The sequence below is a fragment of the Fringilla coelebs genome (assembly GCF_963513975.1).
Source record: "Fringilla coelebs genome assembly, chromosome: Z".
NCBI lineage: Eukaryota > Metazoa > Chordata > Aves > Passeriformes > Fringillidae > Fringilla > Fringilla coelebs.
The window spans coordinates 14,509,458-14,537,432 of NC_140031.1; the positions used below are offsets into that span (position 1 = coordinate 14,509,458).

The window sequence follows — 27,975 nt, forward strand, 5'->3', positions numbered from 1 at the left end:
AGTTAACTGCAAGGGCACTGATCATTTTTGCAGAAGATGGCAGTGGTTCTGTGTTTCTTCTTTTGTAGGACCAGAATTGTCCATACCTGCCACTCTGGAGGTTATAGCCATAAGTTACAGCTATTCTTTGGTGGTGAGGATGTCACACCCAGCTAAAGAGACTTGATTAAATAATATCATTTGTACATTGCATGCCTGACCCTGCTCATGGAGGTTTCCAGACTTTTTGTATGGACAACCTGTGCTGCTGTTCTCAAGATAAAAGGGCAGAATGGGGCCAGAGTTCTGCTCTGAGTCACTGTGGCTCTGTACAGCAGACAAATGGCTTCCAAAAGCTCTGCTCTGCTAGAGTGTCACCCACCATTAAAAAACTGTGGAATACAGTCAAGTTTCATATAGTTTTTTATTACCTAGAATACTTTTACAATTGTGATGTCAAACAGGCTAAAGCAGAAAACCTGTGGGCCAGAATTCTGACACTCCTGAAAGAAATTGTCCTTTTCCCAAATGGAGGAAAAACAGTGTAAGATGTGGGGTTTGGGTTTTTCAGTTTGCGTGGGGATGGGATGTCTTTCCACATAAATTTTTTCTTCCAAGGTATAAAGTAATAAAATAAGGGGGAACATTTGGTGCTAAGAAAGAGTGGTTTGGTGGGAGCATACTGAAGGATTTTCTCATTTGTCACTTGGTCTCTTCCCTAATAACAACAGGATTTGGCCACTAGCTGTATATACACATATAGTGCTTGTCTGGAGCTAAACAGGGTTTCACTCTGTTTAGCTCCAGAGAATAATACAATTATGTATTTATTATTTTTATTTTCTGTCAACAATGAAAAGGACTCTTTTCTTCAAACATGAGTAAGCCAGATAGAATTAATGGTAGTAGTAAATTCTCCCTCTCCCTCTGTTCCAGTTACAAACTGCGTCAGCCATTAAGTTTGCAGCACACACAGTAAAGAAGCATCCCTGGTTCAGAGAAGTGACAGAGTCACAGACTCTGAGGGAAAGCCAGGCTTTCTGCCTCACCCTGGGACAGGTTTGTTTGCCTGCAACGTGGCTGCAGCAGAGAGGTAAAGTGACTTTCAGAATTTCTTCAATGTGTCTCAAGGCAGGAGCAGTGTCCTAGAGCATGGGTCAGTCACCTTGGCCTCTCTGTAGGAGCAGATGAGTGCTTCTGTGCCGCTCCAGTTCCCATTTAAAGAAACCATCACCAGCTGCTTTTTCTTTGCACTTAGGTCGTGCCTCTGACCTCTCTTCCTCTTGCTCACGAAGGAGATTGTGAGGTTTAGAGGGCAGCTCCTCCACCTGGCAAATGTCACATGCCCTGTGCTAGTGTGGCACCTTAGGTGACTGTCTGCCTAAGCTTCAGGCAGTGAGTTACTGGTCTGATTCACTCCCCCTCAATCTGGTGCATCTGTCCTGGCAGTCGGGTGTCTCCTGTGTCCGTCAGTCGGGTGTGCTGCAGGCTGGGAGCAGGGGAGGTGAGCACTGCCACTGCCTGAGCTGTCTCAGCTCTGATGCCCCGCTCAGCACCCTCAGGCGTGCAGCTGCGTGATCAGCACTTGCAGATCAACTCCTGGCTTTCAAGGTTAAAATAGAAAGGTAAAGAAGAAAAAAATGGTCTGCTACTTTAAAGGTAAGCAGTTGCTTGAGTATTTAGGGTAAGTACTTCTGTGTCTGTGCTGCCAGAGTTAAACTGATGAAATGGTATGGGTCATGCTGTCATTCAGTGAAGCTGTTATGTAAAGGTTTTAATTACTTTCTTCATCTGTCTGCTCAGGAACACCACGCGTCTGGCAAAATTTTGAGAAGGCTCAAGGCGTTAAAGAAAGCTCATCTAAATAAAGGAGGGTTAACGTGACATTGCAGTTACTTAATCCTGTATTGTCCTGCCATGTGACTGCAGGGATACTGAGGTGCAGCATTTCTTTTGCCTGGTGCACAGATTATGCTTTTCCTGTCATCTTCCAGAATCAGTCGCTTTGTTGAACACACCATGGGAAAGAAACAGAAGGGCAGCGTACTTTTTACAGCAAGGCTTCCACACACAGTGACATTTCCACGGTACAGTGACAAGCTCACAGGCTGAAGAATGAATCAAAGGCAATCCCTACAGTCAGCTTTTGGACTTTTACCAGAATCAAGGAGAACTACGCTCTTAAGGTCAGCTATTCAAAATTAGCTAGAAGTATCTGGATTTATTCAGAGCAGTTAATCAGCTTTCTGTTTGACCCTTATCTATCAAGTTAGTTCTCAAAGGATCAAGCTAAAATCTGAATATTCGTGTCAAATATTTTGCATGTGTCAAGTGTACTGCATAGACAGCAAGCACCTTGCCACTTTCTTGTACAAAGTTTGCTGTTTTAATTGCAAAGCCTCTTTTACCTTGCAGCTGAAGATCCGGACACACTAATCTGTTAGTGAGGAATGGATGTTTTATCTCTGATTTTGGACAGGACATGCAATATGTAGATGTGCCAGATTTGTTTTTGAACGAATTTTCAAACTAGTCTTTGGACTTTCTGTAAGCTGCTATTTTTTTTTTTGTTTTGTTTTGTTTTGCTGCATTTGTCACAGTGTCCATAATGTGCAGGATTGCATATTCATACAGAATTACTTCATTTAAACTTCTCAGGACACCTTGTTAAATGGGGAAGTGATTACCCTATAGACTATGACAACAGGATATGTGAATGAAGGAAGTCTTGGAAAATACCGCTGTTCCAGGTGGCATCACGAGGACAGCAGGGAAGATGATGGGCACCCAGAGTGCCATGAAGGAGATGAAGAGGGCAAACAGCACAGGTTGACCCCATTTGAGAAACTAATGCAGGATATGTCTCATAATGAAAAAGTGGTGAAAGAATTAACGCTGGGAAAGAGAATTGCCTTCTATCGAGTCAGAGGAGAAATAGGAAGTGGGAATTTCTCACAAGTGAAGCTTGGAATTCATTCTCTAACCAAAGGTAGGCATCATTGCATGCTGAGTGACCTATATAAATGGCTTCCTATGGGAGGAAAGAGGCTGTATGAACCTTAAATACACATGTAGAGTTTGTGTGTCTGTGTCTGTGTCTTGGTGTGTATATGTGTCTGTATTTTTAACGTTTTTGGGTTAAACTGTAGACAGGGTCACACATAAATCCTCAGCGTTGGATTCTGCTTTAAGGAAACTAGAAACATTTCCCTACATGGCAGCTATTACAGGTGGAGTTCACTACACTTCATGGAGTTAACACATCCTGTGGCTCAGACACTCCACACTTTGAAGTGTGGTATTGGGCTTCCCCTCCTATTACCTGCCCTGTCCATCCACCCTCTTCCCTGCCCCAGCTCCTGGTCCACAGGGATACAGGTGATGAATGCCCAGGATAGCTGGTTAGGTATGGTACTACCTGCAGCCAGAGACAGCAAGGCTTCCTTTGTTTCATCACAAATTTTACTAGTATGAACAAAAAACTTTATTTGGTTATGGTAGTTTTGGTGAGAAATGCTATGCCCACTTAACTGACTCATTTGCTGATGGTTCTGTACTGTAAAAAGCTAGGATGGGAGCTGTAGGTGTGGGAGGAATGGGTGCAGGGGAACAAGCTCTGGTATCACCAAACTGATGTGTGTGTTGAATTGTCAGTTTTATTGTTTTAATTATACAAAGCTTCTAGGAAGAACTGGAAGGGCTAGGTAACTGCAGTGGACACTTCAGTCATAGGTATAATTAAGAACTTGTCAACAGCTGTCCTGTTTCTTCTTCTGCCTTTGTCTGACAATAATAGAAATTGTTGTTTTCCATCAGGGTGACTAGTTTTCTCTGTATCTTTGTACACTACTATCTTGCTTTTTTTCTAAGAGTCTTTACTTTTCAGTTTGATTGAGTCTCCTTCCCTTCATCGTGGTACAGGTGACAGAACAAGATATGCCCAAAACTGTGTTATCTATTGTTATTTTCTTTAATTACCTCTTTCAGCCCAGATTTAAGGGGGGTGAAAGCTCACAATTATCCCTTGGGTGCAGTGGTTGTTGCACTGGGAATCGTAAGTGGAGAACCGATGGTACTTAATTTTTGATATTTAAGCCTGCCAATAGCCAAGGGTTGCTTTAACTGGATTTTGAGTTTTTGGTTATTCTTGTTTCAGAAAAGCATCTCTGTTCTACTTGGTTCACAAGTTGTTTCCTCTTCTGTGATATTTCTTTTTCTTCTCAAGGTCACTGTTTTGTGCTTACTGTTGGAGGAAACGCTGCTTCTGTACCACAAGGAATGCTAATGAAAGGCAGTTAGAAATTTGATCTGGGTTAACCCTTTGCTGAACTTACTTAGGAGACAGGTTGCTTTAGTATCTGAATACAGCTGATTGAAAAGTTTTGAACTTCAGTGAATACAGTAAGCTCGGACAAATTAAATACCATAACCAAAACTGTACTTTTTCTTTTTCTGGTAAAGGTTATTTTTCAACAGAAATCTCTCAAATTATTTTTCTTTTCTTTGTTTGTAACTTTTTTGGTTAAAATGTTCACTGGAAAGGGAGTTGATTTATTGATGGTAAGTTTATAACTGTCATGAGGAAGGAAGAATGAAAGATAAATATTTTCTGACTCATTCTGCCTGTGAGTTTATCTGTTCCAATAAAATACATGGACATGGACAGAAGAACAGGAACATGCCCATAGGCATTCATGTATACACACTCACCACCACCAAAGATTATTGGTTTTTTTGGTAGATACACATTGTTGTGTTGGCAATGAAATGATGTTCCTGCACAGTGTTAATGAGTGCAAATCTTTTTTAAAAATCTGATTATATAAATAAAAGGCTTCATTATTAATGCTGGTCTGGTCTCTGTGGAAGAGGGTGGTGTATGTGTCAGAGGGCTGTTCAGCTCTTCAGTAACTGCCAGTTTTTATATGGTCTCTCTCCTGTATCATCCTGTATCAAAAGAGGAAACAATTTTGTTTTTTACTAAGATGAGCCTTTGTAAAAATTACATATATATGCTTTTCTGTTGCCCTTGTGATCTGTTGCAGCAGAACACATGATTTCCAGAGAGAGAGGAAAAACTTCAGGATCATACTGGGTGATGAACCAAGTTGTTTCCCTCACAGGGGCTGTCTTGATTTTTTAGAAAGCACAGAAGAATCTTTAGTGCTATGATGTGGACGCTATGTCCCATGTCTTGGACAGGTGCTGTCTTCACTGGATAAAAAGCTGGCTGGCTAGCTGGAAACAGAGTGGTGCTGAATGGAGTTATATCCATCTGGGGCTAGTCACCAGCAGAGTTCCACAGGGCTCAGTATTAGGGCCAGCCCTGATTAATGTTACTCAGTTTGCAGGTAAGAGCACATTAGGTGAGAGTGTTGATCTGCTGGAGGGCAGGAAGTCCCTGCAGAGGGATCTGGACAGGCTGGATCCATGGGCTGAGGCCAGTGAAGTGAGGTTCAACAAGGCCCAGTGCTGGGTCCTGCCCTTGGGTCACAACAGCCCCAGGCAGTGCCAGGGCTGGGACAGAGGGGCTGGAAAGGACCTGGGGGTGCTGGTGACAGCAGCTGAGCACGAGCCAGGCTGTGCCCAGGCGGGCAGGAAGGGCAATGGCATCCTGGCCTGGATCAGCAATGGTGTGGCCAGCAGGGCCAGGGCAGGGATTGTCCCCCTGTGCTGGGCACTGCTGAGGCCACACCTCAAATTCTGTGTTTTATTTGTTTTGGACTCTTCACTAAAAGAGAGACTTTGAAGTGCTGGAGAGTCCAGAGAAGGTCAACAGAACTGGGGCAGGGTCTGGAGCACAAGTCCTGTGAGGAGCAGCTGAGGGAGCTGGGGGTGTTTAGCTTGCAGGAAAGGAGACTCAGGGGAGACCTTATCACTCTCCACAACTGCCTGACAGTAGGCTGTAGCCAGGTGGGGGTTGGCGTCTTCTCCCAGGTAGCAGGGGACAGAGTAAGAGGAAATGGCATCAAATTGTGCCAGGTTGAACATTAGGAAAAAATTCTATACCACAGGGGCGGTCAGGCCTTGGAATGGGCTCCACAATGACTGATGAAGTCACCATCCCTGTAGATACTTAAAAGATGTGTAGATGTGCCATTTAGGGACAATGTTTAGTGGTGGACCTGACAGGTTGGACTTCATGATCTTAGAGTCTTTTCTGATTTATGTTTCCATGTGTGTTGTGTTATTCAGGGGCTTTGCCCACTATATTAACCTGAATTTTGGCAGAGATTTTCTCCAGAAATTCATGGCATTTTCTTGCTAAGGACTGTTAAATTCCTAAGCCCTGTATAACTTCTATTTTACATGCCTTCCATCTGGCAAAGGAAGTGTGAGAGCACAGCTGAATAGAAGCAATTACAGGCATACACACTTTCTAGCTAGTGAGAAGTGTGTCTAATGTGACACACATTGCAAAACCAGGAATGTCCAGGCATCAAGTTTGCTTTTTCTTTTAAGCAATTTTAACTTGGTTTTGTTTGTGTATTTTTTCCTTCTGCCATCACATCATACACCATTTCTTCCTGAAATTGGTATTTCCCAACTTTTTCCTAGTTTCTATTACTAAGATTTCACCTAGCACTTTTCAAACCTCATACACTCCATGTAGTCAGTCAATATCTCTTTCAACTCTTTTTGCAATTATTTTGGTAAATAAACTGCCTGCTAAAAATGTCCTGTTCAGCACAGCTGCTAAGCAAGAGTAATAGAGGATTTGTAAACCTAGCATTGTTTGGAAGCAGAAAGGAAGAGTTTAGAAAAGAAAAGAAACGTGTCAGGTTTCTTTGCATGGAATGCATTTGCAACTGCAGTGATGTAAATTTAAAGGAGCTTGGTCCTGATTTATGGTGGTGTTTGAGTAGGATCAGGCTCTTCATTCAAAATCTTTTTTCCTCTCCTCTTTCCTTTTAAAACATAGCAGGAAAACTTACCAGGAGGAAAGGTAGAGCAAAATGACAGGGTAAAAAAATTAACCCAGAAGATTTTATTTTAAAGCCAAAATGTCCCCAACTTGCATGATTAAGATTGTAAGAGTTGCAAGCATTTAGTTGTGCAAATATAACCTATTGCAAGCTGATGCTCTTTCCTCTTGGCTTAGGCGATCAGTGTGCTATGAACATGACAAGGGTCTTTCACTGGGTCAGCAGTCAGTAGCTGCGTTTCCTCCTGGTTCACCCAGCTCCACACCACACAGGAGGTACCTGCTTCCCTGAGGGGCTCTCCCTCAGGTCTGAGAGAATCTGTGTGACCAGGATAACTGCCTTGTACTCAACACAGATTCCTAAAAACAGGCACGTCAAGGGATAATTCAGCACCTTCCACCGCAAGAATCACATGTGCTTCAAGCATAATCTGCACTTCAGTAGGGAGATCAGTTGATATATGTATCACAGTAAAAATGTAAATATACCAAATATGGAGTTTTCTTGATCCATACAGACACATGCATAAGTATCCTTAACATTCTTTTTTATATGTTGAAATACTAAACTTGAGTTAAAACTTGATAATATTCAGTAAAAAATTGAGTGGTTTTGTACCTGAACATGTGTAAAAATGTAATAGCCTTATCCCTCTTTTCTTAGAGCAACAAGTGAACAATACCTTTTTTTCCTAATTTATTCCCATTTACTAGAAATCAAGGTGAAGTTTTTTCCTGAAAGACTTATTAAAAGTGATGAATTATTAAGAAATCTGTGATTGTTTGACTAAAATAGTCTTGAGGGGAAAAAAACCCAAAACCGAACAACCAAGAATCTCTTCTTCCCAGGAATAAATAGTTGTTTTTATTGCTGTGATCCATTTTAATTTTGCTGTCCTGACAAGTTATACAAAGCCAGTGTAAACCTGTTTTAACCAGACTAATCCTTCAAATACCGGCTGTGTTCAGAAGAGTAAAGACAAAAGCTGTAACCCACAGACTAAAACAGGAACATAAGGGCAACTGTGATTTACCTATTCATATTGCTCTGAGCTACCCTGATGATGTGGTGCAGCAGATATATATAAGTGTTTTGTGGCCTTTGGCTTCAACAGTGTAGGCTTCCAGAAACATGTAGGACTTAACAGCAGCTTTGCATTACCGGAACAGTGTGTGCCAGCTAGATTTGCTGTCTTAGAGCATCCCTGCAACTTACTTCGCTGCTCAGAATAAAATGGCCAAAGCCTCTAAATTCCCCACAAATTTGTCTGCCTGGTCGGAAACAAAGCACACAGATTTCACACCTTCATTAGTCTCCAAGTACCTGGCTCATCTGAGGAGCTCTGAGCAAACAACAAAAGCACAAAAGACTTTACCAGCAGTGAACACCAAAAGCAGATGCTGTACCTTCAAACACGTATAAGCCTGTCACAGCAAAGCACACCAAGGCAGCAGATTATTTGATCAGCCCTTGGCATACTCTACCAGCCTTCAGCTACCACAGCACTGAGTAGGATGTTGTAGACAGAAAGGGGCAGGAGTTGTGTGAAAGATTGCAGGGGCTTAGTAAGTCCCTGCAGCTTAGTTTATACTGATGAGGTGAAATTTTATTGCACTTCTACAACCAAGTATCATGGTATGTAAATGGTATTACTATTTTGTACCTGTTGTATTAACAACATGGAAAAAATGTTTTTCTTCTCAGAGAAAGTTGCAATTAAGATTTTGGACAAGACAAAGCTAGACCGAAAGACTCAACGTTTGCTGTCTCGTGAGATATCCAGCATGGAAAAGCTGCACCACCCAAATATCATCAGGCTGTATGAAGTTGTGGAGACACTCTCAAAACTGCACCTGGTGATGGAATATGCAGGAGGTGGGGAGCTCTTCACTAAAATCAGTACAGAAGGAAAGCTGCTAGAAACAGAGTGTAAAATAATCTTCTCCCAGATTGTGTCTGCTGTGAAGCACATGGTAAGTTGCTCTTACACAGGCATGTTGCCTCTCACTACTCTGAGCTCATTCTGTGGATATTTCTTTTGAATTTCAACAGTAGATTTACTGTTACCCAAAATTACAGTCCCACATTATTAAAAAGCAAAACAGCTAACAGCTATAGAAGAGCCATTAAAGATTTCTGACTGTTTTCACATCCACCTCAAGTTACTGCCTCTCTGTTGACAGCTTTTGGGAGGAGACTGGAAACACCTGGTGGGTGGATTCACCCTTCTAGCACCAGTGTTCTGTTTGCTTTAATGTGCTGTGGGCACCAGTGCTGTGGGCACCAGTTCCTTCCCTCCCTGTTTCAAAATATAGGATCAGTCGCTCTTCCGCTTCCAGAGAGGCTGGTTAGGTGTTGCAAACATCCGTCTTGCTTATTAATGAATGTGTGAATCTGTCACTTAAAGACAGTCAATTCCTGGTCCTCATTTCCATGCAAGTCCGTGAGGTTAACACCCAACAAGTCACTTTTTGCCTGATCTTCAGTATATACACTTAGGATGATGCTGTTTGTGTAGAGCCTAAGCCATCTTGTCAAGGCAGAAAAGGAGCAATTAACTACTTCGGTACATCTCTAAACCTTGCAGAGTAATTACAGCTACTTCAAAAAAATAAAAACATGGAGAGCTGCTTTACAAGTCTGAGAATCAGCTTTCGTTAAAATTGGCTCAGGGTGCCCTCCGGTGGCTCCTGCCCTCCTTGCCACATAACAGTTTCTGGCGAAGTCAGAAACAAGGGTGATCCCAGGTCAGACGTCTGGAGACTGCATCGCACACTACTCGTGGCTTACATAAACAGCATGCGTTTCTTATGTATTTTGATGAAATGATTGCATGTGCTCTAAGTGGTGGATTAGCTTCAACGTTTAATCCATAGGACTGGCACCCTCCAGCTATAGGAATTGAATTTGCATTTTGAAGTTACACCACGTTTATTTCTTAGAATTAAACATAGAGTATCAAGCTGGCCAACATCTTCATTTGTACACAGAGACTTCTGCACATTTCCCTTTTGCTAAGCCATCACATCCAGGCTACATAAATGCTTTCTCCTTGCTGCCAATCCACAAGGACAGAGGATCCCTGGCTGTTAGTGATAAAAGTTGAAATAGGATGCCAAAGGGTTTCTTTATTGCCTCCAGATACTGTATGATGTTACTCCAAAGGATAAGGCAGAGAGTGCTCATCCATTCCTTCTAGTTATTCCAAAGATGAAGCTAAACTCTTACTTAATCAAGGCAGGTATGTCATGACTAAGCAAAGCAAATTCAGTTTGAGTCCTTGGTTACTACTGGCATTCCCAATGGAGAAAAAGTAGAAATTACAGTGTATATATTACAGATTTCTAAAACTAGAACACCAGTAAACTTGGCTATTCAGCAACATAAAGTGCTGTGAAGCCAAACTCTGTGGTCCTTTTCTCCTTCCACCACCAGTTCCTCATAGGACATTAGACAGAATGTAATGGTAGCAAATTTCCTACTTTATCTGTGATAATATTCAATCAGTGAACTAAATGTTTAAATCTGTAAGTTGCATGTAATAACTGCAAAAGCAATTGCCATGAACCCTAAAAAACCAGATTTTGCACATGAAGCTGTCTAGCCTTGTAGGATTAGTCACGCTGCCCTCACACATTTGCTTCATGAAAATAGTTGCTATTAGTTAACAAGTTGAGAGTGCTGTGTTTAAAAATCCCAGCATCCTTCTCCTCCCCCTACTCAATTGTTTTTGTATCCTTGGAGCATTAAGTTAGATTTGTTTAATAATTTTTCCAGTTGCAATGCTAGTTTCAGAATTTGCCCAAGATAACTCCCTTTCTCCTTCAGGCCAATTAATGAATTAGAGGTAGCCATTGAGAACTTTCCTGGGAACAAAACAATACCAACTTCTCCTCTTCTTCCACAGCATGACAATAATATCATTCACCGGGACCTGAAAGCAGAAAATGTCTTCTACGCCAGTAACACTTGTGTTAAGGTGGGAGACTTTGGATTCAGCACAATAAGTAAAAGAGATGAAACTTTGAAAACTTTCTGTGGCTCTCCTCCTTATGCTGCTCCTGAACTCTTCCGAGATGAAAACTATATTGGCATCTATGTAGACATCTGGGCACTGGGAATCCTCTTATACTTCATGATGACAGGCAGCATGCCATTCCGGGCAGATACAGTAGGCAAACTGAAAAAGTGCATTCTTGAAGGGACATACACTTTGCCTCCCTGCCTCTCAGAAAACTGCCAGAAACTGATAAAAGGAGTCCTTCAGCCAGTACCAACCAAGAGATACTCTGTCAAACTGATTATGAACAGTGAATGGATGCAAGGAATACAGTTCCCCAAGCCTTTACAGACATTTAAACTGGATCCAAAGTATTTATCAGATATCAGTACACTAAAAGAAGAAGAAATTGAAGTGAAAAATATTCTAGAAGATCTCGGAATCACAGAACAGCACATTCAGAACAACCGGGGAAGAGATGCACGCAGCTCCATAACGGGGGTCTACAGAATCGTGTTGCACAGAGTACAGAAGAAAAGGGCACTTGAATCTGTTCCTATCATGTCCCAGCCAGATCCAAAAGAAGACAACTCGAGGAACGGAATCACTTCTTACAGTGGCATTAAGCACACATCCAAGCTGTGTTCTATTTTATAAAATTGCACTGCAGGCTTTATGCTCAGCAAATTTGACAAAGGGGATTATTCACTTATCCTTAAGCTGTAGTGTTACTTTTTTTGTAATTTTTGAATAAAACAAAAATGCTTCATTTTCTTTGCATTTCTCAATTAACAGTGAAGCACTCAAAAACAGAGCTCTTGTGCATTTGTTTGACCCTTTCTCCATATACTTGGTATAGCCAGTGCAAGAACCCAGTAACTGCAAAGATCATGAGTGGACAGGATCTTTTAAAAAACACCATGCTACTGCACTTAACCCGTTTGGGAAATTCTCTGCACAGGCACAGGATTCTCTAACAGCTAACTTCTGAAAAGCTGTACCTAAGCTCAACATAATTTCATCAATGCAAACTGGGACAGTTTTTGCAGAGAACTAAATTTAAGCAGAGACCAGACTATAATCTAAACAATTGCAAATTCTTCTTTTGAACTTCCTCATCAAATGTAACAAGTTAATTTTTAAAAAGCATTTTATTTTCTTTCAAGAAACATCAAAGCTATTGTTGGCTGCAGTTCCTAACTTGTCACAATTCCAGAAGACAAATAAGGATTCAGTACTTTATCCCTGTATGTGTGGGTGCCTGACTGGTTGGGCTACCATCAGTTACCCTTCTGACACCTTCCACTGCTTGCACGATTCTGCCACTCTGGAAGTGCTTGGACTCCTGTTGCATTCCAATAAAGAAAAATTTAAGCATACTCCAAAACCCATGTAGTTTTAAGTTCTTGCCTTAGCTCTAGTTACCAGTAGCTGAATGCAAGCAGCAGCAAAATCTGCTTATATTCACTGAGCATTACTGGCTTGTCCTCACTCCTGCCCTCCTGCTTTGGCAGCCAAAGCTCACACAAAGCTGATTGTGACACTTGATCACTGCAAGTTAAAAACTGGACAGTCTGACAACTCCAGTTGTTCTGAGCATCACCAAAATGCAGATGCTCTGATTTTCAGTTTAGTCGCTTATTCTATGCTTAGTTCTTCAACGGCATCAACTCCAGTGCAAAGGACAAGTGTGGCAGCTGTTCTCTGAGCAGGACAGCTGACATGCCTAAGCTAAGAGGCATGTCTCAGTTTAGATACAGAAAGATACCCAACACAAGGTGTACACAGGTACAGCTGGTGCTCTCACATTTAAAGGCAGGATGTCTTATCTGTTATGACACCGAGGAGACAATAATTTCCCTTTAGAGGGAATAATTCATATAAATGGGCAGTGGAATGACTCTGAAAGGCCACGCATGGGAAACTGGACTCAGTGAGGCTCAGGTATGTATGGAGCAAGAACCAAGCCTCCTTCAAAGAATTTCTGAGGGTAAATAAAACAATACCAATTTTTATAAAACAGTAATTAATTCCATTTCATAAAGTGGGTATTAATTCCTCCACTATAAACAGTTTCCATATAAAAGCATTTTAAATTATCTTGAACCATGACCCTGATAAAATTGTTTTACAGCAGCCTAGGCAATTATTTTTTCCACTTCTGTAATGGAGTTACTAAGAAGAAAGATGCAGATGTCCACACAGCTTGTGACCCCACAACTTTAGGTTTTTACCAGAGCCAGCTTCCTCTTTCCTGTTAAAGAAAAAGAAATCCATCCTAAAAAACCAACAAGTCAGCACTACTCCAACAGGTTTCAAATATCTCAAACTTTATTTTAATAAAGGATCAGCCTCACAGACCTGTGAGGCCTGTGCCAGTAGCTCACTTCTTGGCTTGTCCACTGCCAGCAATGGACTTTGTTCCATGACAGTTTGTTTTACAGGTGCCAAGGTTAAGTTTCATGAGGGCAACCTAAACCAAAATACTTGCAAACACTATCATCATGCATTGCTCCATCATTTTCAGCAGAACAAACAGATTAGTATTCATCAACTTATAATAAACAACTATTTTACCAAGGCTTGACTGTACAAATACAGCAAGTTATCAAATCCTAGTGAGTGACAGGTAATACAAACACTTCATAATACACACACAAAAAATGAAATTAACAGAAATAATTTTTGCTACTTTATATTAGATAATGTAGCTTTGTAGAATTAGCAAAGAAATAAATTCAATGAAACTTCATTCTGTACATTAGTTCAACTTAAATATATATATACATATATATGTATGTATATATATATATATTACAAGCTTAAAAGGCTCATACCATAGTTCATTTCCAATCTGGGCTTTAAAAATCTACCAGAATGGACTCCCCATAACCACTGTAAATCTATCTACTGCTTGCAAAATGGATAGCTTTAGCTTGCACGCTGAGGAAGGGGGGAAAGAAATAAAAGACTCCACTCCTACAGTATTATCAATAGTGAGAAGGACTTCAAAGTACAAAGCCAGATTCAAAGCTAGAAAGAATCTTTTGGAAATGTATTATATAAAAGACAACTAATAGGCTAGAGTTCCAGACAAAGTGATAAATATCACTCTCTTCCATAGTTTGCCAATTAAAACAGCTCCACAATAGCTCTAAATTTTATTTGAAAATGTTGCTGTCTTGGATATTCTACTAAACCATCTATTATGGTGTCAAATCAATGATCCCCTTTCTTTAGAATAAAAAATTTACTAACTCCCTTCTTCTTCATCTTTTGTCCCAGTCTCCTGTGACTTAAAATGCAGGTATAAATCACATAAGATGTTAGAAGGAATTACACATAGTAACTAGCACAGTGAATCACAGAGTTTCTTCTAAGAAAACCACTTGTCAGCCTAGCCGTTCTTGATCCAGTCACTTTGACAGGGAAGAGAGGCTCTATTCCAGCAATGGATGTCCTTAGTTCTATGCCTGTCCCAAAGCAATGGGGTGATGGGAGGCAGACTAAAAGATGAAAGGGAAGGTGATAAAGTGAAAGAGAATTGCAGTATTCAGAAGATTGACTGCTTATTGTCAAGGCACTGAGAACCCTAACATTAAAAGCTTGGACTATTTTGCACACAGTTGAGTACTAGTAGAAGTTAACAGTGTAACAGTGTAGGTTTCAAGTCATTTTACATGGAAGAGCAGGCAGAAGATTCCTTTTTTTTTTTTTTCCTTTCTGTGTATGAAGACTTTGTAATAGACTACAGCTACTTCTCAGCAATTAAAAAAGTTCAGACATGTTAAGGAATCCCCACAGCACCTGGCAAGTCCTTCTATCTCCAATATACTCCTGATTTTAGTGTTCTGAAAATGCTATAAAATCAGCACACCATAGTATGATGATTTTTTTCAAGGAGCCTATACAGTTTTTTCATGCTCCAATTAAGTACTAGTGTACACTGAAACTTCAGTGCTACTGCAATCCTTTTTCTCTCTCTCTCACCCTGCCCTCACACCTCATTTCTTTCCCCACCTCACAGAGGTATCTTAATGCTCCCCATTGGAAATGGCGACAGTAACGCCTTCAGATTCTGTTGTTGCAGGGATTCTTGGCACTTTCTTAGCAGGGCTTGGGATGTGCTAAGAAGAAGGGAAAAAAAACATTAAATACAGTTTTCTAGTTCACAGACATTCATACTTCATGGCTAGTCCAACTCTCAAACAACATTCACGCTACAATGGACAGCTTGGCCTTAAGTCAATCAAATTGGTCATGCTTCATGCAAACAGATTGTGTGAGAAGAGCCAGTTTGTTTTTCTTTCATTCTTGTGCAGTTTCGTTCTTTTTATGATGAAATGTACTTTTTAAAATCGCAGTTTCAACTTTTTACTTCTGGCTTGTATGTCACATGCGTTAACAAAGTATTCAATGTAACTTGTAAAACCACTTCCTCTTAACATACATGCACATGCTAAAACAAACATGTAAATGGTTCCACCATTTACATCAAACTTTAAAAGAGTGCCGAGTGTTCACCTCATGAACAATGCCCGGGTGGACAACTCCAACTCTTGCTTCCAGAGGTCCATCACTCATGAGTGGGCGCCGAGCATAAGTTCTCCTGTGTTTTTCATCCACACGCACAAGGTACCATGTTCCTTCAAACAGATCCTCGACTGAACACTGTGGAATATAATTGGCTGTAAGAAAGGGAGTAACACATTGTTAGTTGTTTCCTGGTAAGAGTTTCACCCAACATAGGCCTTTGCAGATTGGATGCACTGAGACAGAAAAAAACAAGCCACCATTTTTACTTCAGACATGTTGGGTGAAATGAATACAAGCTACTTAGAAGCAGAAAGGGATGGACACTTCCTTCATTCTACAACCTAATCATTTAAAATCTGGCAGATTAAGTGATAAGCATTTTGCTCGAGGATTAGGAAAGATAGACATTTATTAGGTTCTTACCCAAATGATGTGTTTCCTGTCTGAGCTTCATGTTTTCAGCAAAGACATCAGGTGCAATACATTTTCTTGAGTCAAGTCTTGTTTTGAGATCAGAAAGGCTGGCAGTTATTTTGTCCAGTGCAGAACCTGCAATAAAGAACCATCCATGTAGGGTAGAGTCAGTACTGAGAACTGCACACTAGTATGTGAAGATTCAAAGTACTTTGCGTTATAGAATCTGAAGTATTAGTAATTTAAAATATTCCCAATTACCAACTCAAAACATTTAACAGAGCTGTAAAACTATTATCTATTTGTTCAAGGAGACACTAAACACTCCCTGAAGCTTGACATTCTCAGTGCAGCATTGCTGTCATTAAGGCACTGCCCTGCAGGTTTCCTTATGCTGGGTTGTGCAACAAGGCATCAAGAGCAAGCTGAGCAAGGGAGGCAGATGACATCACCTCCAGTCACTCACCAGGAGTGGCATCCTGTGTGACCCTGATGGAATACAGGGTAGCAGCAAAACCAGAGCCGTATGAGAACACGCTGATTCTCTGTCCCGCAAGCTGCTCTGGGGAGTACCTGCAAATCATACAACAGCTTTTTAAAGCCAGAATTAAGCCAAAGTTCCAGTTTTAAATAACTAGAAACTGCATCTAGCTTTGGAAAAGCAACCAGCAAATTATAGTGTCTATAATACACATTTAGCATGTACATAAATACTTACTTTTAAAGACACAAATTCAAATACTGCTGTTATGTGCTGAGTTTGAAAGCTGTCGTGAGCAAGACATGCCTGATAAATGCCCCCAGAATATGATGAAGGCAGACATATTTCATTTTTAAGTACACTAAAGCCAAAAAAAATAAACACATGTTGGAAGACAGTATCAGAATAAAGAAAAAAGTAAACTCAGGAGGAGTGGTTTAATGTAAACTTAATATGATTTTTAAAAGGCTGTATTTGAAAAAAAAAAATCAATTAAATACTAGTTTAATTTGGCTTTACTTATTATAGTAAGACAGAGAAGACATTAAGATTTTTTTTCCACTTCAGGAGTGTTTCTAGGGGAAAGAACAGGGGGAAAGCTGGGGCTGAGAACAGACACTACCTTACAAATAAGATCATACTTTGCAAGGCAGTAAGCAGCTGTGTTGCATCAGCTTCTGACATAGATGTTTTCAATCCACATGTCACTTGAACTGAATGTGTGTGCAGAATTGTGTTTTAACTTTAGTTTTTCTACTTAAGGTAATCTCGTAGGGAAAGGTTTGCTAAATGACACTTTCACAAAAGACTTTCTGAAAAAAACCTTTTATGACCTTATTCATAAACGGCTTTTCCCAATTTTATGCTTACTGGGCAAGAAGAGAGGCAAGGCAACCGTAGACTGAAGGGGTATACATATTTCCATTCTGATTGGATACAAGTAATGAAGCTTTGGTTTTCTGGTTGAAGAGCTCTGCACTAGCTTTCATAAAAGCTTTTTCCACATCTCTGTCAAAGTATGTATCTTCAAGTTTTATATCCCTATTCAAAACAGGAAAAAAAAGACCAAAAAAGTAGTTCAGAAACAGTTAATAAAATAGCAGAAAGTAAAAACACATGTTGAATGTGTAACAGATTATGGGAATGAGGTAGACAGCATTCATTCTCACCTGAAAGCTTCCAGACCACTGAAAACACCATTTGCTGTTTCTGGGTTCTGGTCACTGAGAAAGTCATTCAGCAAGAGTCTAGCCACAGATTTCTGTACCAGCTTACAGTACGGAGAGTGGAAGATCATGAATCCAAAGTCATTCAAGGTGAAACGTCTGTCTGTCCCCTCTGGAAGTGGCAGAAGTGTTATGTTACAACCTCTGTTTAGTACTCACTTCAATTATGGAAATAAAGCAGGGAGCTGGCAGGACACCAGTCATCATAACATATTGGCATAGAAGAGACACAAACATACAAGTAACACTAACCACTGCTGTCAAGCGCACTTAACACACCGCACTGCTTCTGTTTAAAAATTCTTTTTTTACCACCATTTGCACCAGCTAACAATATCTGCTCTTTGTCAAGAATAAAAAGCTATGTTTAACAGAATCTCTGTATTTCTACCCAGGATTTTGACATAATAATCTACTTAATTTGCCTCTCTTCACACTTATGTCTCAAATATAATTGAAGCAATTACCAAACATATTGGGTTAAAAGTCAGTATAATTACAGAACATTTAAATATTAACCTGTGTTTCTTAAAAGTTTGGATGGAGGTGGGTAATAGTATGCTTTTAACCAAGGCATTATATCTTACACCAACAAATGCCTGTAGAGACTACTGCTTACAGACTATCAGGAAATTAGCCATGCCAGAACAGAAATAAATAATTTCTTATAGGAGACAACAAATATTTCAATCACTTCAGAACATACAAACATGAAGAGACTCACAGACTAGTTTTTAGATCTGATACTAAAACTGCCTGCGTGGTACATGCTTGAGCACCTGCCAATCTTGCAGTATCATTGGGAGAGGCTACCTACCCTTTTGCCACTGGGCGTGGATTTTGTTGCGATAGACGGTGTAGCAGCGGTCCAATGCACTGAGGTAGCACTGTATGGAGAGCTTGCCATCCACTACAGGATATTCAGAGACCATGTCTGGTTTATAGAAGTCATACGCATGCTGCATGTGAGTTCCACGCAACCCTGGTGGACAGAAATGGACAAAAGCTGAAGTCAGTTGGGATGTGTCAGTTGACACGTGTGGGAAAAGACGAAGTTTTGGCCCCTGTTCAGCAGATTTCCATGGCACTTCTAGCCTTTTAAGGTAAGGTTTCACACAGTCCTCAATGGCCTGTAAAGCAGAGTAGGACTGAGCATGACAAACACATGCAATGAAGGATTGTCATATTGTCCTGGAAGTAGAATGTTGTTTTGTTCAGCTCTAGTATTACTCTATCAATTTTACTGGAGAATCCTCAAGGAAACAAACAAATTGGAGCACTTCTAATTTTTCCCTGCTTCGTCCTGTAACTGGACTTGGTTGAGTTAGCCCAGACCAAGAAGAGATAAAGAACAATTTCTGACATTAGCGGGAGTTAATCTGCTGCTTCAGCAAGGCACAAAAACCAGGGAAGAGGCTCCAGGGCAGATACAGTAATCTGACCTGAACAGTGAAAGCTCTCCCACCGGACTCACCTCTCTCAAAAATCAGCGGTGCATTTGGGCCGACCAGCATTGCAACAGCACCAGCTCCCCCAGTGGGCCTGGCATTTCCTGAGGCATACACAGCAATGTCTCCAGCCACCACGAGGGCATAGCGCCCTGGGAAAAACACACAGGGAAAATAATGAGAAGGAGCCACGAGTCTGGCACATCTTAACACCCATCAGCAATTTTTAGGCTCTAGTTATTGAGGAGATGACACCAAGATTAAAGGGCTGTTCAATTTTGACTTTTCTCCCACATTTCAATTGGCAATCACCTAAATTTACAGAAGACCTTTACATTAGCAGCTATGTCATTATTTATGATGTCACTGAAGTGGCAAATGCTCAGAGCATTTAAGCTCTTTAGAAGAGAAAAACAGTTTACCCTCTGAATTTTATATGGTTAAACATGACCACTGTCATTGCAGGGCAGACTGATGTAAGGATGATGTAACTTTTCAAGAAAATACCCTTGACTTACCATCCCAGGAACTGGACTCAATCCAATTAATTGCATTAAAAAGAGCAGCAGTGCCTCCATAGCATGCATTGGTGGTGTCGATTCCTTCTACATCTGTATTACCAGATTCTTCAAAAAGCTGCATCAGGACAGTCTTCACAGATTTTGATTTGTCAATTATGGTTTCCGTTCCAACTTCTAATCTCCCAATGCAATCATAGGAAAGGTTGTTTCTCTCCATGAGCTTCTGAACCACAGTCAAGCAGAGGGAATTGATATCCTCACGGTCAGAGCAGAACCCCATCCTTGCCTGGCCTAGCCCAATGGTGTACTTCCCAGCATCCACACCATCATACTTCTCCAGCTCTGTCTGGTCAACATACTGAGAGGGAAAATATATTTCCAGTGCCACAATTCCCACATCTTTGGGCCAACAGGATTCAGCATTCACTGGAAGAGACCCAGGCATTGTGGCAGATCTTTAAGAAAAAAAAGAAAACCACAAAACCATGTGATTTACTCACATATATTTAGAGGAGCCTAGTTTTAGTTCCTGTATTTGTAAGGAAAAAGTTGTTTTGCATGTACTCTACAATGTCATTTGCAAAAGGCAAGGCTTTTCTTCTGATGAAGCTTCGGTATGAGCATACTGTAAACATCATTAGTTTTATAAGATTTTTTTTATTAAGTGAAGACACAGATTTCAGCCCTGGAGATGAGCAGATGTAGGTTAAACCAAAGCTATCTTTCTGAAGCAAAAACACACACCGAGTATTAAGTGTTTGAGAAATTAATGTTCAATATCTTACTTCTGCTTATATGCAAAGTCTCAATTTTGCATATAACCAAGCTAGAAACATTGGATACTTTTATTAGTGTTGCTGGTTGAAACCCCTTACTAGAAAGGGGTTTACTTATGACAGGCCAGGACTCTTACTAGAAATTTTGAGTCCTGGCCTGTCTTACCTGGCCCTTTGAAGGCCAGAACTCTTCACAATCATTTTTAGTTTTAAACAAAGCAACATAGGTCACTTTGTTTTGTTTACACTTGCAACAAGGCAGAAATTATTTCTGTGTGGGTTAGGTTTTTTTGTTGTTGTTGTTTTTTGTTTTCGGTGGGAGTGTTTGTGCTCTTTTTGTTTTTTTCATTTGTTGCATACTCTATTCTGGCACTCCAGAACACGGAAACTCCTAATACCATGCCTGGAAGAGTATTTCATGGGCTGAGATGAACAGCTTTCTCCCTGACAGGCCCAGTTTCCTTATTCTAACCCCACAACTTTCCTGTCACCACACCTGGGGATTTACTACTCCCAAGGACACACTACACCCATTACTTCAACCTTTCCTCAATTACACAGCCCGGCACCATCCTCCTCAGCTTACATCCTGACAGGGCACTCGTCCCTTCCGTGCCCAGCTCCAAGCTTCCAGAAGCCAGGACCAGCTGCATAAAGGGACAAAGAACGGCCCTACAGCGCACGGAGCAGTTTTAAGCAAATGAACCAATTTCCCCTTGCTTGTGTCCCCGGCTGCCGCCGCCACTCCCCGCCCCCCACCACCTCAAGGTTATCCATGACCCACCCTGGGGCCGGGCAGGAGCCGCGGGAATGTGCGTGCAGGGTTCGCAGCGCGCCCCAGCCGCAGGCGGAGCCCGGCTCCCCGCAGCCCCGGCCGTGCCGCCCCTGCCCGTGACGCCGCCCGGCCATGCCGTGCCGTGCCGTGGCGCCCCTGCCCCTCACGCCGCCCGGCCGTGCCGTGCCGTGCCCTGCCGCCCCTGCCCCTCACGCCGCCCGCCTCTTACACGCTGCGGAATCCCATAGCCACCTCCTGCCGCGGGCAGTGCGCATGCGCGGCGCGAGCAGTGCGCGCGCGCAGCGGCCGCCGGGACAGCGCGCTCGGCCGGGCCGGCCGGCACGGGGGACGCCTTCGTCGGGAAATAAAACCGAACTGCCCAGCGCCCGAACCCTGGTGCGGGGAGGCTTCCTGTATGGTCCTGGCTGTGTTTGTTTGTTATTTTGACAAGCCCTCGGCACCTCGCTCCTATTTCCAAAGAGGAGCGGTGCCGTGTCGCCTTATCTTGCTTTAAACTGGACAGTTAAAAAAACCCCAAACAACCCACAAACTGAGCAAACCCATAATTATTCCTGCCTCCTGGAAGCTGTCGGGCAGGATTTTGTTTTTGATGCTGTTTGCGGAGGGGCCATCAGCCAGGGGAGGGGATGTGCTGGTCCAGAGAGTGCCCAAGAGCTGCGGGCAGCAAGGGGTGTCCCTGCTCAGCCCCGCGAACAAGTCACACACACACGGCCTGGGGACACACGGCAGCGCTGGGCTCCAAAACCTGGCTCCAAGAGCTGTGTGCTGTCCCAAATCTGCACAGGCACTGCAGGAAGACACTTTCTGGCTCCCATCCGAGTGTAGACACACTGCCCACAGAGATCCCAAGGTACCAGCTGGGAAACGGGCTTTAGGGTCCAGCTCCCTTTCTGGCACAAAACACCTCATTTTATCAAAGAGGAAATTCCAGCTCATCAGTGTCTGGCAGCCACACCTAGGGTGAGCCATGTACCCAGAGTAGAGCTCACTGCTGCTCCAAGGGCCAGAAAGCTTAAATTTGGAGGCTGCAGAGAATCTCAAAAGGCCTAACTTTATTTAAGATTCATACAGAAATCATTTAATAACTTGGGTTGGAAGGGACCTTGGAGATCACCTCATTCCAACGCCCCTGCCGTGGGCTCGCACACCTTCCACTAAATCAGGTTGCTCAATGTATCCAGCCAGGCTTTAAACACTTGCAGGGATGGATGGGGCATTCACAGCTCCTCTGTGCAGCCTGTGCCAGTGTCTCACTACCATTACCCTAAAGAATTTCTTCCCCATTTCTCATCTAAATGTACTCTCAGTTTAATACCATTCCCCCTTGTCCAGTCACTACACGTTCTTTCAAGAGGCCCCTCTCCCTCTAATTTTTGGTAAGCTCATTGTAAGTACTGAAAAGGTGCAGCAAAGGTCTCCCTGAAGCCTGCACGGAGCATATAATGGACTTGACAAATAAAGGGTGTAGGGAACAGCAGCTTTTAACCAGGCAGTGAATTGTTGGGAAAATCAATATGCCAAAAGGAATTATATTATTGATGAGAGCTGATGAAAAACAGTGTTTTCTGTGCTTGCTCCTTGCAGAACCCTAAGATGCCAAAACTGGCACTCAAGTGATATTACTTGCTGCAGTTCTCTCATCAGTAAACTTTGTATAGAACAGAACTAAAGGGGGGGTGTTTCTTTTGTGCTCCCAGGCTCACCAAATACCAAGCTCACCAGTCACACCCAGCAGGGCGGCAGTCTGGGCTGCCAGGCTGTGCTGCCATGAGAAGCACTGCTTTGTAAGCATGCTCTGACCACTGAAGGAAATGGGACATATGACATCTTGAGTCAGTCATTACAGAAAAAAAAAATTGTTTACTCAGTGTAAAACAGACAGTCTTTTGTCTTCCTAGTCAAACAGCAAAAAACATCTTGTCATTGAGTTTTTACTGAAAATGAAAACTTTCTCATAAGTATCATTTGTTTTAAAATAAGAAGAACCCCAAATGCTTTGGTTTATGGAAATGAGAAACAAGCTTTGTTTCACGTCTCCTTATCATTCTCCTGGGAATGAGTGAGAAGCATAAGACAAGCCCCTTCTTTCTGCTTGCGCTACCATAAACATGTTTGCTTGTAACAACTGGTGGCGTTATTATCTTTCTTAGGAATTTGAGCATATTATGTCAATAATTTGACTCTGTTATTTCCTGCCTAAATTTTTAATTCTAACGGGACACTTTACTCAAAGGCAGAAAATAAGCCCCGGCCTTGTTTGCTACAAGCGACGCCTTTGGCTCCAGAGGACCACTGGGACGGGCTGTGCCCGTGGCAGCCCCGGCTGCGACATCACAGACTCGTCCCGCACGGCCCGCAGGTGACACTCGCGCGCACGACACCCGTGCCGCCACCAGAGGTCGCCGCGCCCGCCGGACCGCGGCCACATTCCCGCGGGACGCTCGGCTGCGGGCGCCGGGATGTGGCGGGACCGGCATCCCCGCGGGATGCTCGCTCACCGCCGAGCGCCGGGATACAGGCAAACCGCGCAGAGCCGCGGGGACAGAGCCTCGGGCGGAGCCGTGCGGCCCCACCCGCGCGGATGGCGGCACATCCGAGCACGGGGCTCCGTCACAACACGGGTGGGCGCCGGGATGCCCACACCCTGCGGCAAACGCCGTCAGGAAGGAAGGCGGCGGCATCCCTTGGGCAGCACCCGGCTGCCTTTGCCTGGGCACGGGCGGTGGCACGGGCAGGGAGACACGCTCGGTCCGCCTTTTCCGGCTTGGGAGGGCGACGCTGTCGCGACATAGGGAGGCGACTAAGGGACACACCGAAGGCTACTCGGTTGCCTCCGAGACGGGAATAGAGCCGGCGAAGCCCCGCAGCTGCCGCTCACCGCAGCTCACACAGCCGGGGGCCTCCCCGGAGGGCAGGACGGGAGGCGGCGGCCGGGACCCCCGTTCCGGGATGCGGTTCCTTCGGGACGCACCTGGTTGCCCGGGCAGTGAGTGTCGCCCGCTGCGCCGCCCTACGGGCCGTGATGCTCCGGACAGCGGCTGGCGCGGGATACGAGGTGACACCTGAGTTAGGACACCCTGACACACCTTTTTGGGATGTTTTTTCATCCTTTCTTTTTTGTCTTTTTTTCATTTTAAATTTTTTTTAATCCCCCCTCCCGTGCCGCTGTACGGGCATTCCTCCGAAGCCGCTCGCATCCACAGGAAGCCTCTCCCAGCTATGCCGACCCTCCGTGCGGCTCCCCCTCCCAGCCCCGCTGCCCCTCGCAGGCTTCCCCCACGCGGCTCCACAGCCCTTCGCCCCCGGCCCGAGTGCCTCCGCGGCCCGAGCCGCGCTCACCTGTCGGAGGTGATGGCTCCCGGTGTCGTTCCCGATGTAGCTCCCGTTGACGCTCCCGGTGTCGCTCCGCACGCACTCAAGACAGCACCGGCCTCCGGCGGGCGTGCGGCCCCTTTAAGCAGCTGCACCGCCCGCCACCCGGCGCGAGGCCTGAGTGGCAGCGCCGTTCACCAATCACGACCGCGGTCGCCTCAGGTCCCGCCCCCCGCCCCGCCAGCGGCGGGCGGAGCGGGCGGGGGGAATGGCGTGAGAAAGTGACGCGACGTGGGCAGAGGGCGGTGCGCCAATGGGGACGCGGCAGGGGCGGCGGACGCCCAATGGGAGCCGCGCGCCGTGCGGGGACAGCCAATGGGAGCGCGCGCCCGACCGCGGGTGAGGGTAGGAAGGGCTCGGGCCGGGCGCGAGGTGGTTGCCTGGCAACGGGAGTGTCCGCGTGTCCCGGGCCGAGCCGCCCGGAGTGTCCCGGCCCTGGCCCGGCCCGGCGCATCCTGACCCCGGCTCCGGCCCATTCCGGCCCATTCCGGCCCCGGCTTGTCCCGGCTCCCGCCCATCTAGCCCCCCAAGTGTCCCGGCCCTGGCGTGTCCTGACCCCGGCGTGCCCCGGCACCGGGGCTCTCACGGGGCTCTGCCAGCAAAATTGCTTCACGGAGGATGTGATGGATGTCCTGCCCTGCCCTGCCCTGGATCTTCCCGTAACATTTTCGTTCGAGCTCGTTAAATCCTCCGTGTGCCAAGCCGCGCATCACGGGGTTACTGCTGTCTGACAAATTGGCATTGTGTGGGTTCCTGCTGCCAGCCTGGCTTGCCTTTAGGCCGTGCGATGATTTATTGCCACCTGATCATTGCTGCACACCCCCAGAGAACTGGGACAACAAACCTCCCTTGTAGATGGGAAGCTGCTTGACAAAAGTCAAACACAAATTTTGTACCCTGAGTAATTGGGTTGTAAACCACTGCTCAAGTCAAGGAAATGCACTTCCTGAGCAGCTGTCAGGCTCTGTGAGATCTGGCCGCTGAAGCCAGCAGAAGACACCAGCTTGCTCACCTCACTCCCCTCCAGGGTGTTAAACCACCATCTTAGGGGCAGGCAAAAACACTGCTAAGGAAATGGAAAAGCCATCATTCAAAGTGTTAACTCCTGTCCTGTTTGTTCAATCTGTTGTGCCATTGTCAAGGAGAATCATCACAGATTTGTCACATAACTATCTGCAGTCTGAGGATTGGGAAACACTACTGAGAAATCAAGAAAAGTTTTGTTTGCGCATGGTACCTTGCAGTCTCCTGATAAGCTTGTGCCAGTCACTGCTACAAGCCAGTTCCATTTGTAATTCTGAAGAAAACATGTTGACGAAATGCAAATTCAGTGGATGATGGTGTAGTTACATCATGTAGACTCAGCTACCTCCTTTGCCTACAGACAAAAGGGATGCGTCAGGAAAGTTCACCTTCTGTTCTAAAAAAATTCACCTTCGGTTCTAAAAATTTCCTTCTTCTTTTCCATTCCTACCACAGGAGAAAAACAAAAAACCAAACTCAAAACAAACAAACAAACAACCCCCACCAAAACAAAACAAAACAAAACAACCCACCAAAAATCAACCAACCAACAAAAAAAAAAAACCAAAAACCTGAAAACCACACAATACTAAAAAACCAGAACCAGAGCTCTGTCCTTGTTCTAGACATCAAAATGGGCTCCTAATGCCACCCTCAATATGCACTTGGTGATAAAATGCTTCCTTGCCACAGGGATGCCTGGATTGCCCTGGCTTTATGGAAGAGGTGCTGGGGAGCAGATGGACGGTGCGCTTCCCTGCTCCCTGGGGACTCAGCTGCCTGTGCAGCAGGCCAGCACTGGTTGCCACATCTCAGTGGGAGACTTTTCTCCAGGTCTGGGGCTGCCCTGGAGAAAGCAGTGTGATGGAGCTGTGAGGAGCCTCCTTGGCCACCTCACCCCTTTCACTTGGGAGCCGTATTCAAGTGTGGGCCATTGCCAGAGGGGCACCATGAATGTGCCTGTGCGTGGTACAACCCTTGCTGACCCTGACCCAGTGACTTGACTTCCCAGCTTCACCTCCAACCTTCTCATCTCTACAGACTTGTCTCAAAACCTGGACTCTTGTTTGACCCTGTTTTTCCATCTGGCCCTGCTCTGCATGTTTGTCTGGGCACCGTGAGAGCGCGCCCTTGGTGAGGGTGCTGGCCTGCCTGCTGCCTTGTCACGGCTCTGGCTGCATCTGCTCCTGCTGCTCCTGGCAATGCAAACCTGCTCACCTGGGAGCCTGAACTCAGGTGGGGGGCTTTCCTTCTGATAAATGTCTTACTTGCTTTCAAAATGGTGATGTCAGGATTGGGTTCTGCAAATTTTTTTGGTGCATGTATAGTCAACATTAAATGAAGATCTTAAAAATGCAGATCTTCTACAGATGTCATAAAGAAACCCTACCAAAATTACTAAGATTAGCCTGGGGAGGTGATCCATGTTATTGCTTTCTTTCCCAGAGTCTATGTATCTTTACTCTCTATTTAGAGATTTACCTGGTCGTTACACTGCTGAAAGCATTGGTTTTGTCTCCTCAGGATGTTTATGGATCCAGATGCTAATTTAAATTTATATGAAGTCCAGACGTCCTCCTCTTGCAGACTGGTTTGATAGCTAATCCTTTATAGCCTAAGATCTAAAACCTACTTTTTCTTATTAATCAGTGCAATTTTTTGTATAATTGTTGTCAATAATGTTAGTCTTTTTATTTAGCTTTATGACACTATTTCCTTGTCCTGCTACAGACTGTATTATAAGAGAAGACTTATAAAAAAATACAATAATTTCTTCACAAGAAAGGATCTGCCTATGCTGCTGTTGCAATAGTCTACAATTGTTTTACATTAATTTCTAGTAAGGATTATATTAATATCATTAAAATTGTTGGTGAATCTTATTCCAAACCTCTTAGTTAATTAATTATAGTTTCCTAACCAAATTATGCTCCAGACATGCACTATTTCCAGCCCAGCTAGTGAGAATCTCTTTCATGGCTGTAGAACTTTACCAATCTGCCCAGAGAGATATTCAATCAAAAATTGTATTTGCAAATTGTGTTTATTTGTTTGGACTAAGGACAGGTTGTTTTAATAACAATAGCACTGCCAAAGAAATTCAGCATAACTCAGAATAACATTGTCTTGGAAATATGCTCAGGTGTGCTAGTCAGAGGGCAAGCACATATCCTCTTCCTCTGTTAAAATCCAGGCTGTTTTGGTAAATGAGGGTTTGAATTTGAGCCTCTATCAACATTTTTCAACTGTGTAAAAGTGTATTGTAACTCCTAACCCAGTACTGCTTTGAAAGAAAAGTGTTTGCAATCTTATGACTCTAGTCTGATGTCTAGTTTTAAGCAAGAGGGTCAAATTCAGGATGCTGGTTTTGCTTGAATAGACCCAACAGGTTCTTTGCTTTTGTTTAGCACTTCTTAAGCAATGCTATCTGTGATTTCTTTAAATCATCCTAAAGACTTACAGGCTGTCACATTAAG

The 27,975-nt window shown here is 43.9% G+C and overlaps 2 protein-coding genes across 5 annotated transcripts; one reads left to right on the forward strand and one right to left on the reverse strand.

Moving 5' to 3' along the window:
* Window positions 1-1,392: 1,392 nt before the first annotated feature.
* Window positions 1,393-11,562, forward strand: NIM1K (NIM1 serine/threonine protein kinase; the record flags this gene model as incomplete). 3 transcript variants are annotated; one of them, XM_084224809.1, is made up of 4 exons in its annotated part: window positions 1,393-2,165; window positions 2,638-2,968; window positions 8,610-8,878; window positions 10,813-11,562. In XM_084224809.1, exons 2-4 carry the CDS (start codon window positions 2,677-2,679, stop codon window positions 11,560-11,562), a joined length of 1,311 nt encoding a protein of 436 aa, XP_084080935.1. In that variant the 5' UTR covers window positions 1,393-2,165; window positions 2,638-2,676. The 3 variants fall into 3 exon arrangements, with proteins under 3 accessions (XP_084080935.1, XP_084080937.1, XP_084080936.1); XM_084224811.1 differs by having other exon boundaries at window positions 2,730-2,968; XM_084224810.1 differs by lacking the exon at window positions 1,393-2,165 and having other exon boundaries at window positions 2,430-2,968.
* A 1,663-nt stretch (window positions 11,563-13,225) lies between these two features.
* HMGCS1 (3-hydroxy-3-methylglutaryl-CoA synthase 1) lies at window positions 13,226-24,515 on the reverse strand. Of its 2 annotated transcripts, none has more exons than XM_084225297.1 (10): window positions 24,443-24,515; window positions 19,529-19,986; window positions 19,037-19,162; window positions 18,380-18,544; window positions 17,506-17,674; window positions 17,207-17,377; window positions 16,322-16,428; window positions 15,865-15,990; window positions 15,430-15,593; window positions 13,226-15,032 (listed from the first exon to the last, which is right to left on the reverse strand). In XM_084225297.1, the coding sequence occupies exons 2-10, from the start codon at window positions 19,974-19,976 to the stop codon at window positions 14,940-14,942; spliced, it is 1,569 nt and encodes a 522-aa protein (XP_084081423.1). In that variant the 5' UTR covers window positions 19,977-19,986; window positions 24,443-24,515; the 3' UTR covers window positions 13,226-14,939. The 2 variants fall into 2 exon arrangements, with proteins under 2 accessions (XP_084081423.1, XP_084081422.1); XM_084225296.1 differs by lacking the exon at window positions 24,443-24,515 and adding an exon at window positions 21,312-21,332.
* Window positions 24,516-27,975: the final 3,460 nt, after the last annotated feature.